At 35.2% G+C, this 17,425-nt stretch overlaps 1 protein-coding gene across 1 annotated transcript; it reads right to left on the reverse strand.

Annotated features, from left to right (window-relative positions):
• Nucleotides 1-7,123: 7,123 nt before the first annotated feature.
• On the reverse strand, nucleotides 7,124-12,450 carry LOC128204976 (fibrinogen-like protein A). Its single transcript, XM_052906372.1, has 4 exons — nucleotides 12,395-12,450; nucleotides 11,845-12,018; nucleotides 8,164-8,649; nucleotides 7,124-7,275 (listed from the first exon to the last, which is right to left on the reverse strand). Exons 1-4 carry the CDS (start codon nucleotides 12,441-12,443, stop codon nucleotides 7,124-7,126), a joined length of 861 nt encoding a protein of 286 aa, XP_052762332.1. The 5' UTR covers nucleotides 12,444-12,450.
• Between the last annotated feature and the right edge of the window lie 4,975 nt (nucleotides 12,451-17,425).

Raw genomic sequence — 17,425 nt, forward strand, 5'->3', positions numbered from 1 at the left:
TCCTGAGATTCGATACATAAAAAAGATTTTTGGTGCAAATCTGGTGTTTAGTCCCTTTAAGGCATTATGGGTGTATTTAGGTGTTTTCTTTAATGCATAAAGGGAAAAAGTTCTAATCTCAATGAAACCGGATCACCTTTTTTCTTTTGCCTTCAGAAATGTCAAGTTTTTCAATGTATAAACTTCAAATAAATGAATATATTAATGAATGTTTGATAGTATGAAATAATGAAAACAAGCAATATGTCTTTAGATAGGAATCTCATTGTGTTGCTGTGATTGTTTAAGTGGATGTTTTTCTTGTTCATTAGCTGAAAATCATATGCACACTATTCAAAATGAAACATCATTCTGCATCATATATGTATGTGTAGTAAGTTCTGATACTTGTTTGCAATTATGTATGTTTGCTTAAAAGAGCTAACAAAATGTGCGAATAGATGCACAATACAGACCAAAGACTAATACAAGTCAGCAGTTTCATTAGAAAATGATATTATCTCAAAGCCGCACCAAAAACGGTATGAAAGAAATTCAATTAGGAAAGAAACAAACAGTATATCAATGAGCGTATACGATTAAGAATAGCTGATATTTGGAACCTCAATCGGAGCACAACATTGAAATAAACACTGATCATGATGTCATAACAAGCAAATGTTAACATCAAAGAGCTTAGAGCAAGTAAGATACTGGCAATTTATTTCAGGGAAATCTTGACAAAAGTCCAGTTTATTTTCAAACTTATTGCCTCCAGTAATACATAACATGGCAATACTAACATGGCAATACCTGCATTGCCGAAAATCAGTCCACAGCTGTTATGTCAAAAACCAGGTGGCATGGATGCATTCTGAAATACAAAAAAAGTTTGTACTTTGTGCTAATCTGACATATCCCATTTACAAGTGATTTACACTGAAATCTAATTGTCCTATACTATAGTAACAAAACTTCTTTATGACCAAACATATTGCTTTGAGCATTAAGTACACTGTATGTACATGACTTTTTATTGTGTATGTCATGTTTCTTTGCCCCAATTTATGGAAATATTTTTTTACAGATTCAAGCGTTTTAGGTCTGTTACGCTTGAGATTTATGGAGAAGCTTGGGTCTTATGCACCAGTCAGTTGTAACCACGGCTCCCCTCAGGTCCGGGGTATACAGGGGCTAGACGGGGAAATGGGCCGTGTGTTTACTTTTCAGGTGGCCCGCAGTGCCGGGTGAATGCGGTGGTTTTGTCTTCGCTTTAAGTATAGCGGAAAATGGGCCTTACCTAGGGTCCCTGGGATGCAGGGGCATTTGGCGGGGATTTAACCATCTGTTCGTTGGGGATTTTAGCCGGGTTTGGCTGGACCAAATGTCAAAGTCCCCACTATTCCCAGGACCTGGGGGGGGGGGGCGTGGTTACAATTGACTGGTGCATTATCGCATGCAGATTTGAGGAAATCGCAGAGGGTGTTTACAGTATTTACTGTCAACAACACAAACTTCTTTAGGCATCTCATTTAGACTTTTTTACTAATTAACAAGCAGAAATTTTGTCACAATGGCAATTTTATAATAAACTTGACCATGAGATTGAATGTCAGCAAGCCAGTACAGTTTACTTACTTACCATTTGGGTGAAAAATTACTAAACGGCAATGTAAATTGAAAAAATGGAGTTGCACCTAATTTTTTAAGGTGCAGGTCTAAGAAAAGACACGACGGTCTAAATATAGAGGTGCAATTGTATATTAAAGATGTGCACCTACATCTTAAATAGAGATGCAGTTGTATTTATGTAAGAGGTGCACCTCCATTTTAAAGTTTTCAAATATATATAGAACAGAACGTATGAATTAAGAATTGCACAGCTTAATAACATACAGGTGCACCTGTAAAGTAAGTGTATTTTAGTAACATTGATGATTCTTTCACAAAGCCATGTTGTTTCATGGAAAGGGTACGGCAACTCTCACTCAGTCATGTGGGTTGTTTGGCAGGATGGTTCGCCTTCTCCACACCATGGACTGACTATATAGTTACACTATTTCACACGATCTGTGGCCCACAGCAAAACCATCAACCCGCATTTGCCGATTTGTCTTTCAATCACAATCTCGCACTCTTATGGTGTCAGCCTTCCTCTCAACATATTCAATCACAATCTCTCATCTGCCATAGTGTTGCTTGGCACGAGGGGTCACTCGGCACTATTTATTTACAATCTTTCACACAATCTGTGGATCAAAGCAAAACCATTCATCTTTACAGTCACAATAGCTCACAAAGCCATGGTGTTGGACCATCCATTTATCACTTTTCATTCATAATCTTGTGCTCCGCCATGTGTTTTTTTATGGCAGGAGGGGAAACCCCTCCCGCACCCTCCCCTTCCAACTTTTTAATTTAATAACATCTGTCACAAAAAGGTGGTGTTGCATTTCAGTTACCTGGTAGTTGGACTGCAGTTGTTACCAGTCGAGCTATCTGATTGGGGCGAATCGGTCCCTTGGGTGATCTCTTTGTCTGAGAATTATAAAAAATATGTGCTTGTGTACTCTATGGTACATATAAAAACAAATAATCCACTTTTGGTCGTATATTTTTAGATATTAAATATTTTAATATTACATACAATCTTAATCATTCACATGGTGTCGGACTAGCTTCAATAATGAGAGATCAGGGATACTTTTTTATTATTTTGACATTTCATGTGTGTCTTCCATAGTCTAAAATCGTCAAAAGACTCATTGAGGTGGACTAGGTGTCGGACCGCAACCGTCCACTGATCTTTTCAGTCATAATCTTGCGCTCCGCCATGGTTTCACTTGGCAGGAGGGGATACCCCTCCCGCACCCTACCCGCCCAACATCTTAATTTACACAAAAGTGGTGTTGCATGGCACAATAGTTGCCCTGTCACACAATCTCTCAACCAGCGTGTTGGTAATTGAAAGGTGTTCCCATCCTTTGATCTCAGTCAAAACATCTCACTCATCCATTCTTAAGGTTCACAGACGGTACACCCCATCCATCTTTTCCGTGACAATATCTCAATCAGCCATAGCGATTTCTGAACTGGTCAACCGCATGTCATAAGTTTATGAAATTGATATATTCATTGTATGATCTACTGAAAAGTGCTTTTACAAAATAATCATACTGTACCTGGCTGACGTGACAAGCTCTACTATGTGTACCGGTATCATCCATGGTCGTAATTAAATCGGTAATCCAACAGGAATTAATTCTTCGCAATTTCTATCCGATCAACAACCGTCAAACATCTAAATAGTATCGATATTGTAAAGCCTAAAATGACAACAAGTAACTGTCAAGTGTGACCTTCGTATAGAATGGTAAACAATGCGTATGAATATCTTTAATAAACAAGTGAAAACAAAGTATATATCTCAGACAATCTATAGAAATATGTTTTATTTGTCTTTTTGAGTTTACCAAAAGTATTCATAGTTATTGTTTATAAGCATATTTTGAATTATTTAAATAACTAGTGGGGCGCTATTTCGCCGGATCATATAGTTTAATTTTTTTCTTCCGTGTCGTCACGCTCTGATGATGTTGGTGTCCGGCATACACGCGCTCAATATAGTTTATGAACAGAAAAAAATACTGGTTCCATCACATTTACGTCTTTTTTTCAGGCTGATAGTATGTGCAACTTTTGAACGAAAGTAGTGCTATGTTTGACCGTAATAGGGCTCTGCCGAGCTCTGCTCGGTTTAGAGCCCGTATAAATCATATTGATGTACACATGGCATCATATCTCTGAAGTAAGGGAATGCAACATTACTAAAATACAGTTTTGCGAGGTATTACAAAGATGACTTATTACTGGGTAGTCAGTTACATTAAGCACTTAATTCAAACTTCCAATACATATATCATAGGTAAAAGGTGTTGTTATGAATATTATTGATATATAATACGAAATGTTTTTCCTTCTTGAATTTATCCCTTGATATCCACTAACTGCCCTTTGAGATGCCATTTTCCAACCCCGCAGACAACCGTCTTTGATCAATGGCGTAAGATAATTGTTTAAAAAAACATATTTCTACTTGTATAATATATTAGGTTTTATGTTTTTAGTTCTACACGTAAGTGTATTGTTTTCCCTGAACAATGGATGGATATCCTTTCCCATTAAACTTAAACCAGGTGTTGTTATGTGCGTATTACAGGTGTCATGTCAGAAACCTCCACTGCTCTATCATATATTCTAAAATGGTATTACTAATTACAACAATTTAAACCATTCAATTTGGTTGTGAGGGGTCGGGGGTGAATTGCAATATATATAGGTTGTGTCCTTATGATACCACCCCTTGAAGTCAATTCCAAGAACCGCCCCTGCTGAATAATGTATACATGTATGTTTATATATTACACACCTTTACAATATATTAAAAGTATGTACAACTTATTGAGTACAACAAATTGAATAAACATTCATTTGTATGCATACTTTGAAATTACATTACCGAAGGCTATCAAATAAAAGAAATCAAATTCATTTGATTCAAAATGCACCATTTCAGACTTACTATAAAGTGTTAAACTGTTCGACGGGGAGTACCCAAAACCCGACGGCCAACAATTAAATCCATTTAATATTCGAAATATATTTGTTGGAAGGGGTGAAGGTCCAAATGTTGTGCTCCTAAGCTCTTCCCCCTCAAGGTTTATTCACATAACCACCCAGGGTGAATAGTGTATATGTTTAAAAATAACATTCCTTCTTGAGTTTCGTAGACAGAATAAACAATATTTTCATTGCATACTTTGAAATAACGTTACAAAAGGCTTTCAAAAATAATGTTATGACATTCCTCTGATTTAGATTCTTTGTAATATGAATAGACATTACATACAAATTAGATGGCTGATTGGATCAGAGTAAAATTGTCAACTTGAGTAAACACTGTCATCCGAGGCAAAGCCATCTTGTATTGATATTTTTACTCAGAATAGGCAACGAAACAGTCATTGGATTTTCTTGAATAAACACAAGCCCGTGCTTGTTACAGGAGTGCGTATTTGAGCAAATTTCGATCGATTTAGTGTGCTGTTTTTAACGTAAAATTACATGCACATTATCTCTATTTCAAACCAAATAACATATACATCTCTTCTGTCAGTAGTACCGAGGTTGTTGTCTAAAATCATTATTGTTAGTCTCAGATGACTCTGAAATAACACTTTTGGCAAAACAAGGAGTCATATCCATGTGCTTTACATTTGATTTACGATACAACTTAATTATTCGTTGAGAATATTTTGAAGAATTTTTTTTTTTTAGGATTTCAACAAAATAAAGTTTTCTTCATTTTTGAATTATTCTTGAGCCAATGAAAGAGATATGATATTGTTAATAGGCACATTATTTATGCGAAAAGCTACAGAAACAAGCTCAGTAGCAAAAGGTTCAAACATAAACCCTGTTTAATGGCACTGGGTAAACGCCTAAGACATATAACATAAAATCGCAAACAAGAAACATAGAAGAACAGCACAAAACTCCACAAGCAGCACAGTGCATACATACTATATACAACAAACTAGGTATGTTTGTCACGGATTGTTAGGTACCGCCTTGGAACAGTCAGTTAAATGTAGATTTACTTGGGCTTTACAAGGCAAACGCTTGATTCATACCAGAATCTTGAAGGGACACATTTTCGATATATTGCTTAATGTCTTCTGTTTCGAGTATGACACTAAATTGACTTCAGTCAAACAATTTATAGATCCGAGCTAAAAACAGATTATGAGATCTTTAACTAAAGATCTAAGTCGATTTTATTCGTTAACTGAAATTATTTTAGTGACATACTCTCGTTATTTTGCTACAGATGGTAGTAAATTGTAAGTTAGCCGGTATTAAAACTTTTCACATACTTGTGCAAATAAAAGAAAGTAATTGTGTAGCCATTTGTGAGTTTTTTTAGTTTATTGAAGTAACTACTAAATTCATTACAGCAACAAGTTTACTTATTGAGTTTTGTTAACATTAACTTTACTGTTTAATCTTATATCTTGAAAAAATGAAGACTAAATGACACATGCAAATAGTTATTATACATCTGACTGAGGTAAAAAAATATCCATTGCTAATTGTTTATTCAATTTGATTCTAGGGTAAACATTTATTTTGTTTAAAATATAACAGTAAAGTATAAAAGCAATTTATGACATTCAAGTGTACAATGTATTTTGAATGTTCTTTTCTGACGAGTTTAAAATATTCGTTTTTCAGATATAAAACGAATTTGCGACATATGCATTTTGACGCATTTTCTCTCAAACTTTTTTATGATTATATTCTATGATGAATAATGCTTTTACAAATTTACATTGTATGAAATATGGCTGTGTATGCATGTTGTAAGGGCCTATTGCAATGACCCTGACTACATCCTCTCTATTACGGGGCAAATAAAAGGGGTCTTCAAAACCTAAAAAAAATATAATTTTAGTAGACATGATTACCGATTCTATGATACAATCAGGAGTATCACGTTTATTCTGTCCTTTGAATTGCTGAGCATATAAGAGTTAAACATACATACACCCTTCAACTTTAAAATGATGGTATAACTTCTCTCTTAAGAATTGTACAAGTAGTACATTTGTTAATTTGTGGTGTCAGTTATTAAATGGAACTATTATTGAACAGTAATTATCAGACCCATGCCCTCTAGACCAAAAAAGCGTCCCAAATAGCAATATTGTAAGAATGTCATATAAAACATTGGCTTGTGTTGTATTTGAAAATATATTAAAAACTTGAACGAACTTGTATATTCCAATTTTAAAGCGATATATCGTGAAATCATTCGAACAACATTTGAACAGAAATATGCCATAAATGAAAACACACATACTATGTTACATATACTGCCATATTTACATATTCTCCTTTATCAACAAACGTACTGAGTACAATGGAGCACAATGGTCATAGGCGTATGTTTTTATATACAGCAGTAAAATACGCAAAATCATAGATTAAAATTACATAAATAATTACCAATGACAATTGCACACTAACATTTTGTTTCTCGTTCATACAAAATAGACTTTCAGTTTGATAACTAAACGTCAGATTATATTGACACTTTTCTAAGCTTCATCTCGACTGACATCAGGGATTTCTTGTGGGTGGTGAAAGTCAACCAGTTCAGGCCCTTCCCAAATCCATTGTTTCCGTAGTCTCCGTTGAGGTTCGAAAAGTGACAGGCCTTGTACCACCATGCACCTAGATCATAATGAAAAGTGATACAGCCGTGTATATTAAAGGCACACATGTTCTTCTTACAAAATTATATACTACACATGTATAGTAACAAACGTGACGTTTTTTGTATTTGGTTAGGTATATAGAAGATTCGCGCTTTACTGCCTTTTAACGTATTAAATATATGCTTAAGCTATACTGTTAAAAAGGGTCCGGCTCTGTTTGTCATTCAACTATTGAATTGACCAAACCGATGCTTGTATACACTAAAATATTACTTAACTACCTCTGAAAAACACCATCCAACAACTGATAAGTCGGAGTCAGATTTCGATTCGCGTCATTCGCAATTCACCATACTGTTGAATTTTGAGGCCTGGGAACCCCTTGTAACAGTATAGTAATTTTATCATTTGAATGAGCATTTGTTGCCAATGAAAATATACATATTGTGGATGGCCTTTCTTTAAAATAATACAAACTTTAAATGTGATAACCAGGTCACAAATGATTGATTGAAAACCTTCTGATCAATTTAACAACACATCGTTTGTCAGTACACAACAGTTGCAATATAACATTTTCAGTTCTTACTGACTTAGAATATGACATATTTTCAGCAGAACGTTGCCGAAAAACATTGCATTTTAATAAATTAAACAGTCTGACGAACAAACATATTAGCACGGAAGATACATTCATTACCGAAACGATTTCATTATACGGGTAAAAATAGAACAGTGACAATAGTAGGAACATTTAGATACCTGATTGTTTTTTATTTATTTTGTTGCTGTATAATGGAATGTGGAAAAACCGGCCACAGCGATCCCTATTTCATTGTATACAAGCTCATTTGTAAACATAACATTCCATGACTATACGAACACAATGTGTTTTCTCGCTTACCAACGTATACTTCAGCACAGTTCGCACCACGGTTATCGTTGTCATTATCGTAGGTTGAGAATTGTTGACCATTGTGATAAGACAAGCTGTCTCCGGCTGTTCCTGAATACTCATCAACGGTTAGCTTATAACCAGATGTCAAATCTCCCAGCTCAAACACCTTATAGCAGGCATATTTAGTTGTCCCGTCGTACTTCGTCATGTCGACTCGCAGCTCGTATCGATCTTGTCGAGATATGTAATGAATCTGCTCAAGGCCAAGCCAGAAGTTTGTATCAAGGCTCCCAAAACCTTTCTGATAGGTATTCCAGTCTTTGAAGAAGTCTGAGTCCGATACTCGGCGCTGTATGACGGTCCATCCACCCCCTAATGTCTCCATATCACAACGGACAAAGAAACTTGATGTTCCGTCCGGTCTAATTCTGTAGACACCTGTTTTTGCCTCATTTTGACCCGTGTCCTTGATGTCGGCGCAATCCTTAGGCACTGTAATAAACCGGCGTTATCTACAGGGATAACCCTATAAGCCAAAAAACCTACGACAGAAATGATAAATTCTGATATTAATATGTATAGAGTGACTACCGCCGGAACGTTATGATATTTAAAAATAAAAAAGAAACGACACGTGTCTGTGTGTGTTTTTTATCGATACTTTCTAACATATAATTTAAAATGGAATAATTCAGAAATTGTTTGATTAATGATAGTATTAGCGTGTGGGCAAGATAAGGGATAATTCGAACATAAGACAGTAATAAACATTTAACCGTAAACCAATATGTTAAATTGTTTATAATAAATGTAAATTAGAATTGCACATATGACAATGGACAATCAAAAGTATCATAACTTAAAATTGCTTATTCAGTATAATTAGTTATTATTTGACACAATAATTCTTGTTCTGATACCAGTTACCTTTACTTAATAATGCGTTCAGTTACTCACATACCTATAGCATATACCAATAAAAAATACCTTCATTGAACATAAATATTTTCATCGGAGCAATAAATTAAAGTACGAGCAATTAAATTAACAAATTATAATCAATCAAAATTATAATGTTCGGGTAACACTTATAACAATCTAATACAGTACAATATACGACACTACATGCCAAAACTCGCCTCATACGGACCAAAGACGGCAAAAACGAATTTATGCCGTTTTTATTGGCTACAAAGCTCGCTAAAAACGGGATTTTAGGAATGGACCATTTTCATTGGCTGTCGAAACTTAATTGTGCAGCGTTTTTTACCGACCTTTTTTAATAAATTGTGTGCCTTGTTTTAAATAGTTTAGAACTGTTAGCCTTCTTAAACTACTTTCTACGGTTTGTAAATATGGTCGTGTGATTAACCTGTAATTATATTATGTGAAATTTCTTTTGAAACCAGATGACAAAGTGGACGTCGACGAAACTTTTGGCAAATGGTTTACTTATACTGTAAGGGTTTGACGAAAAAGAGGATTATCTTAGAAAATATAATAAACTACTTCACGATGGCATGAGCTTTTGAAAAACTAACTGATGTTGAATTCCAATTACCAGGTATGAACACGGAGTCTGTGTCTAAGCAAAAAATGACATATTTTGGAGGAATGGGCTAAAAACAAGCTCGTCCAAGACAGTAAAGCGAATAACATAAGTTTAAGACTGAAAAATACCTCAAAATATTCACCTACTGGGTGTTTTGTGTGGATGAAACAAGAGACATACTGAATATCTCACCAGAAGACCTTGAACTATTGCTTGCAACGTGTTTTGTTGATAATTCAGTTGTTTTATTATAGCATAGCGAAACAAATACATTTTTCCTTCTACGATTGTTATGTAGGCGGCTTATTTATGTATTATGCATTTGTTTTGCATTTAGAATGATATTAATTGTTACATTGTGGATACTTTAAGAAAGTTATAGAATAGTATGGAAACTTCTGGAATGTATGTTACTTCTTAAGTATATTCTAGAAGATAATTCTAGAAAGATCTATGACTATAAATATAAGGTATAGCAGATTTAGAGGGTTGTCTTTGGTTATCTTTTGTGACATTCATCAATTTTAAAATACAGATTTACATTTGGATTATTCTTTGGGGAGTTTACTGTGTGGAATATTTAAAATGTAATTGCTCAAAAACATTTAGCTTTTAAGGCTTTAAAATTGGAAAAAGGACATAAACCAGGATTGGAATTATTTAAGCTATTTGGAAGTGTGAAACAGGTATTTAAATTGTATTTCAACATTGTAACTTTAACATAATAAGTTTGTTGCTGGCTTTGTTTTTCTCGTTACGCCTGGCTCGTAACACGATGCAGTGCTATTAAAAAGGTATGAATGTAAATGACTGCAGGTAAAAAATGAAAACGAGTGCAGTAATTCGTGGGGCAACAGTAACTTGGGGCACTCTTAACATGTACTCGAAAAAACGAAAATGGTATTCTTCTTCTCAGGACAATACTCTTGCGGTGAAGTTATCTTTGTGTAACTCGTTCAGTTCCTTTACTGTTCTTTACGTCTATACACGTTTAAACACGCCATTTAAGGTGTTAAATAGGAAAACTGCAAATTATGATATTTATTTAAAATGTCTAAAAATATGTTTTTTATGATATGATTGGAGGTAAAATTCTTGAAACTTTCGGCCGGAGGTCGCGAAAGAAATAATAAACCAATATAGACGGCTCATGCAATATTTTACTGTGTCTTCCCTAACCATGAAGCACAAAGCTTTGAGTGTTGAAGATCGACCATTCGTGAAGCTGGTTGTTAATAGCCATTTCTTTGAACATATTTTGTTCGTGTCTTAACAATGTACTTGTGTCATAAAGATATATATGCAAAAAGCTACAGAAACATGCTCAGTAGCAAAATGTTTAAACATAAACCTGATTATGTATTACACACGATTTTCTTTTGCTTCCAAAGAATTGATGAGTGAGTAGGTGAAGTTTGGTAAATCATAAGTACATAACTATATATTGTTATTTGTGTTACACTTTATGTGCCAGTAGTTATTGGATATGCGGACGACAAACAGTTATCCCGTATTCACTTTGTCATTAAGTAATGCAGTTATTAACCGAGAGTTAAACGCTTGAAGGCGGGCCGGAAGACTTGAGGTAAGGAAACTTGCGCTTGACAAAGGTTGGCTAATGTCATTTCGGGTCCCCAAAGGGAGATCGCTCCACAAAATGACTGAATATCAGTCAGAAATTTATAAACGGCCTAATGTTTGGTTCAAGAAAGATCCAAATAAAACACTGTCTTACACCGGTCTCGAACAAAGAGAAATATGACTACATGACCTTTAAGCCGAACAGAAAACTAAGCCTCGGATAAAAAATTCGCCTGTAACCTACAACAACACAGGTTTCTGACAGTACTTCTTATTATCCGATAATACAAAGCGTTATCAGGCACAGCTAAGAGAACGACAACAACAGGCATCCGCACATCTCTCGTAACTGACACAGGAACGATGACAGAATGATATGCCAAATATAATGGCATTCCACTCACATCGGTAATTTGCCGGACTATTTACAATAGAAAATTTAAGCTTCTTCACTTGCAACAGAGTAACTTTAAGACACATTTTGATTGCTGTGTTTAAAAATGAACATACACTGCCATAAATTCAAGTTGTACAGAAACTGCGTTACAAAATACCTGGCATGCAAATCAAAGGTGTTGGACTCCAATCACCGTTTGATTTACACGTTAATGTGATAGCTGTCGATCCTTGTGCATAGAATCCTTCCTTACAACGCATCTTGACCTTAGCTCCGACTGCATTTACGCTACCGAGTATGACGGTGTTCGCAATTGATAAAGGGGAACATTCTGAAAGATAAAACGTTGTTTGCCGAAGCATCAAACTATTTTGTAATAAATAAAACATTATCATTCTTTCAAAATGTTAACACTAGAAGTGAAGCACATCTAGGCGATGTGGCATCAATTGCATTATTTTTGTTTACACTTTATGACAGAATGTTTGCATTTTAATTATGGTTGACATAAATCTTGACAAAATAGTTACATAGCAATTTCATGACAGGCCGATAAGAGAATATATAAGTATGGAGTGTATACAATAGCAACAATACACATTAAGTATTGACTGTTTTGCAAACGCCAGTTATTTGCACACGAAGTATGAATATTTTATTGTCTTTGTATCAATATAGTTTCATGCCGTCGTTTACAATAACCTTACCTTTAACTTCGCATTTTTTCTCCTGAATATTGCAAACATAGCCTGACATACATGATTCTGTGCCGCACTCTACAGACTCCTACAAAGATATCATTTTTTGTGTAACAAAACAGGCAGCTTGACAGACTGACAGACAGACGGATAAATATATACATTTAAATTTGTTATGAATAGTTACTCTTAATTTAACAAAATTTAAGTAAAAAAGTCTGCTTATTTTTTACAAGGATATATACTGTTGAGGTTTTTGGTTTATTTTAAGTGTACATTAAAACTGTGGCTAATAAGTAGCTTGTTTAGTTGTAACTAAAAACTGCGGTTGCCAGGAAAGAACTATTCTAGCACAACGGATAGGCATTTCCGGTGAATTTAGCCGTGCTGATAAACTCCATCTGGCATCACCTTATGCCAGATGAGTCACGTAATGTGATGTAATTATTTCTATTTCTTTTATTATACACTTCATGATTAAAAAGATGAAATCCATTTAGATTATCTTTACAAATATATACCTAAAAAAGAAAACAAGATAACCCTTAAAAGACGTGAAAAATTCGCCTTTTGGGCACGCTGTGTAGCTGGTAACTTGGCAACCTCATTACCTGGCAACGCAGGTGCCCTCGGGTCGGATTTTTCTGTCCAGAACGGAAACTCATGACAGATATTATTACTATTTTACCATTTGAACAACATCACACTTTATTTATTTTCACACAGAAAGTGTTTATGCATAAGACACATATTCCAGTACGGTACACAAACAAAAACATTGTTTATAGCATGAAATTGTAATTTTATGGGATATGACATTTATAGTCCCGTTTATTGTGCCTTAATAATACACATGTAACTATAAATATTAACATTTTACTAAAGAAAATCGTTCCGGCAATAATGATTATCGTCTCCGCCCGTGAGATTATCACTGCACGTCAGGGCGATTATGGCATCATTGCCTGACGAAGACAAAAACGTGCACACTGACGTCATTTTCACCAACATAAAATGGCCGCCGTACACTCGGTAGACAAATATTTAAACATTTAAAGCTTTAAAGGGATTAAAATGGAACTTTCGGTGCAATTAGTTTTACCAATATTGACACCTTCCGTGTTTCTATAACGAATACTCTCCGAAACCGTACCGGATGTTTACATTCGGTAAAGGTCATTAAAGGGACTGTACACCAGATTGGCACCAAAATTATTTTTTTCTGTAACGAATCTAAGGACCATTATCAAATAAACTGTGTTACGCTTTGATATCATAATTGTAAAAAAAGTACCAAAATGTAAAATAAAATTGTGTAGGAGACCGGGTTCGAACCAGTGTCGCCAAAATTGCAGTCCAACCTCGTAATCACTGAGCTACGACGGCTTACACTACTTGAGTGACATAATTAAGCTATAGACCTACCTCAGTAATATCACGTGATAACACCGACTAGCCAATCACGCATAAGGAATGAAATCTACCTGGTAGACATACCCAGTAATCTTTTTTTATGGAAAAATACGAAATAACTGCTAAACTTTAATAAATTGTAAACTATGTGGTACTTAAATTAGTAAGTTTTAATGCATTGTACATATGTCAAGTAAATGTCAGTTTTCGACAATTTCCTTTTTTCCGCTATTTCATCATACGGAGTATAGCCCCATTAGGCAGTGAGACAAGGAACTGTTTTGTTTAAAGGTTTTGTTTTACATTATTCCCTAAGAAATGTTAATTATACCAGCGAAATGGCTAGGGTCATTAAAGCCGAGATTCCTATGAAACTGCTCATAGGCTTGATCGCTGTGCTCACCACCTATTGAAATGAACATCACAATCAGCCGATGTAAAACAGGAAATATTTGAAGAATGGAAAAAATGAAGGCTTATTCTGAAAACATGTACGAAAAGGTTTGCTATTTCGATTTCTAGTCACTCGTTATTTTTCGCTGCTAATGCCATTCAAAACCCTTTTTATATCTCATTTTTAAAACGTTCAGACTACATGCTAATTATATGGCATATCCTTCATAGTTCCACAAAATCATGTTTTTAAATCCATTTGAAATCATTGACAAATGACAAAACATATGTATTATACAGGATATTACATGGCTGACAATGGCTTTTGGTTGATAATTGCCACAGTGAATATAATTGCCTCGGGCTAAAGCCCTCAGACAATAATTCCTTCCACTGGGGCAATTATCAACCAAAAGCCATGGTCAACCATGTATTATTCTATAAATAATATATCACCTTGTATTACTAAATTCAATATATATACATCTGGTTTTCAAACCAATGTCAATATGCAGTTAGCAGTTCCTTCTCTTCTCAACGTCTGATCACAATGTTCACAGGGGGATTGAATGTACATCAACTGAAAAGTGTCTAAGGTTTTGACAGTTCATTAGATACACCCAAAGTTCCCCTTGTGCTTTTCATTTCTTCATCTGTAATTTCAGTTCTTTAAAATACCTCAGTAGCGCTACTTCTTGTAATTGATTATTTTGTTTTGATTGGGGCATGTATCTTTTCAGATAGTTCCTGTTTTCTTTTCAAACTGAATGTGTGGTAATGATTCAATGAATGCCATTTTTTGTGTCCTGACATTTGGGCTACCTCAGTTGGTGGGACCCTTCGTCCAGCAAGTTAGAGATGAATGTTTTTCTTCCTGAATGGTTGGTATATTTCCTCCCAAAGTCGGCCTTTCCACTCAGTTTTCTTGCGATAGATTCAAAATAATCTTTACCAATTGGAGTATTATTAAACCAAATGCCGGTTGAAATTAAGTACCGATTTGGTTGTAGGTAAACCTGCTCTGTGGATCAACAGTAGGCCTTTATTCTTTGTATGTCTTGTACATGTTGATTAAACAGTTTGGGTCACCTGTGAATCAATCATTATATAAGTGTATTGTATATATTTATTGTATGTTGAAATGATGTATTATCAGTTTTACCTTTCATTGTATTATTAATATGAAAGGCATTATACAATTTACTTTGTTTAATACTGTATTCTTACAACGGAGAATATACTTTGAGATGTTATTTGGTTGGCTTTTAATAAATTCCCACACAATGCTTAAAGCATACCCCTTGCTTCCCATAGCTTTGGCTTGAAAGCTCTAGGATCATTATTGATACCTTTTCTCGTCTTGGTTGCCCTCTCAGTAAATTCGAGGAAGAGCTTTCCACTGACGCCGTGAGACTTCCCCAACTCCTGATCTTCCCGAAGCATAGTAACATGTTCTTGCCGACCCCTCAAGCACAGAAGCATAGTGTTATTCAACCATGTTGTGCTAATGAGAGCATTTGAACTTTATTAAAATGGATCATAAAATCGATAAGAACAAATAAAAAAACAAAGCCAAATTGAACAAATATTGTCTGGGGAGGGAAGTCCAGACTAGTAAAAATTCTTGCAATACCGGTTGCTTTATGGACGTTTTAGAAAAAAAAAACACTTTTACACTTATCTCCCTTGGCATTGTCACTTAGAAACCTAACGGTGTCAATGTAAACAAATAGCTGTCAAACCGTTTACTTATTTAAAACTGTCAAAACAAACTTTTCAACAGATAATTGTCTTTATTTTAATAAATAAATATGATGATATACTTTTCTTGTTGTTATTTTCTGCATATTTGGATGATTCTTACGCTTATTATTGATTAGTCCGTAGGGGGAACACAATGCATTTTTTGACTTACCGGGTCCAAGAACTTCCTGAGAATAGAGTGTCTGTTTTTCCTCGTCCATATATCTGTTAGCCCTGTTGGTCTTATTTTCAAGACCCCTCTCTTTCAAATCTTTGGCCTTGGCCTTCAGCGTATTCTGCGTGTGGCGAAACATTGTCAGGTCTTCAGAAATACTCTTTTCCACTAGGTGTCGTCGGATCGATGAAATCACTCTTTGTATGGTTGTAGGCTCCAGTCCTTCGCCAGGTTTTGTATTTTTTAAACCAAAAATAAAACGGGAAAAAACCCATCAAGTTCAAATGCCGGGATGGTCTTCAACTCATCTTCCCCATCCGTTCGCAGTCATTTTTTTGACCTTTTTTTCGTCGCTTTTTGTTTCCGAAACCGTCGCCGTATTTTTCTTAGAGTCAACGAACTTCAACGTATCTTTGAATGTTATGTTGTTCTCTTTAATCTTCCCATCAAGGTCTAAATGTATGTTAACTAAGGACTCGAGCAGCCGCTGCCATGTTTGATGATACTGACAGCTGATGACTTGTTATGCACGTGCGTTTATTAATTCGCCAGGTACGAAACCACAATGCCTAGCACGCGCCGGCCGATATCGCATAATGCCGCAAAAAGTCATATATTGACCTCAAAAACATGCCATTTTGTTACTATATATAGTAATATACGTATTAATATGTCAAACATGTTTGCAGTGTCAAATGCAATATAACAGAGTGGAAATATTCGTTGACAATACAAATATAACGGATAACTATCAAAATAACTTTGTTCTATAGTACATAACTCAATATCTAGATTGCCCTTCAGGCTTCGTTCAAATGACAATGAGTCTATTTTCTTGTTAAAACACAAGATTCAATTCCCCGCCTTAACACGTGATGGCAATGTTATTAGAAGCATGTTAAACAACCTAGGTTGCTCTGATCAGGCGTTTAATATGTCCATATGCCCTAAATCTTACAAAACTGATAGAAATTCCCTGGGAGTTTACCATTACTTAATGCGCGCTAGTCATTTTAGCAACTGGAACATTAACGTGTATCGGTTCAGCGACGTCGGGAATTAAACCAAGGACCGTCCGCACCGGAAGCAAACCAACTACTCCTTGGTTATCGGATTGTTAACGCTAAAACAAATTGTGCATATAGTTGTGTAGGCAACTAAGAACATTGTCGGTATACCAACTGTTTTATAAGGTTACTACTAGCGTGTATAACTAATCAAAACAAACAAAGCCTAATACCTCTTGCTTTGGTTTTATCCAGTAGTGTAGACCACTTCTTTTAGTCGGAACAACTTCAGGATAAGGCTCTATGTCC

Source organism: Mya arenaria, chromosome 10, assembly GCF_026914265.1.
Source record: "Mya arenaria isolate MELC-2E11 chromosome 10, ASM2691426v1".
Lineage (NCBI taxonomy): Eukaryota > Metazoa > Mollusca > Bivalvia > Myida > Myidae > Mya > Mya arenaria.

Excerpts from the sequence above, each read along its gene's own strand:
- LOC128204976 (XM_052906372.1), bottom strand. The coding sequence starts at position 12,443 with ATGTCAGGCTATGTTTGCAATATTCAGGAGAAAAAATGCGAAGTTAAA. Across the intron at positions 8,650-11,844 it reads ACCTTTGATTTGCATGCCAG|TGCCTAAGGATTGCGCCGAC; the intron begins GTATTTTGTAAC and ends GGTTTATTACAG. Across the intron at positions 7,276-8,163 it reads CTGTGCTGAAGTATACGTTG|GTGCATGGTGGTACAAGGCC; the intron begins GTAAGCGAGAAA and ends ATTATGATCTAG.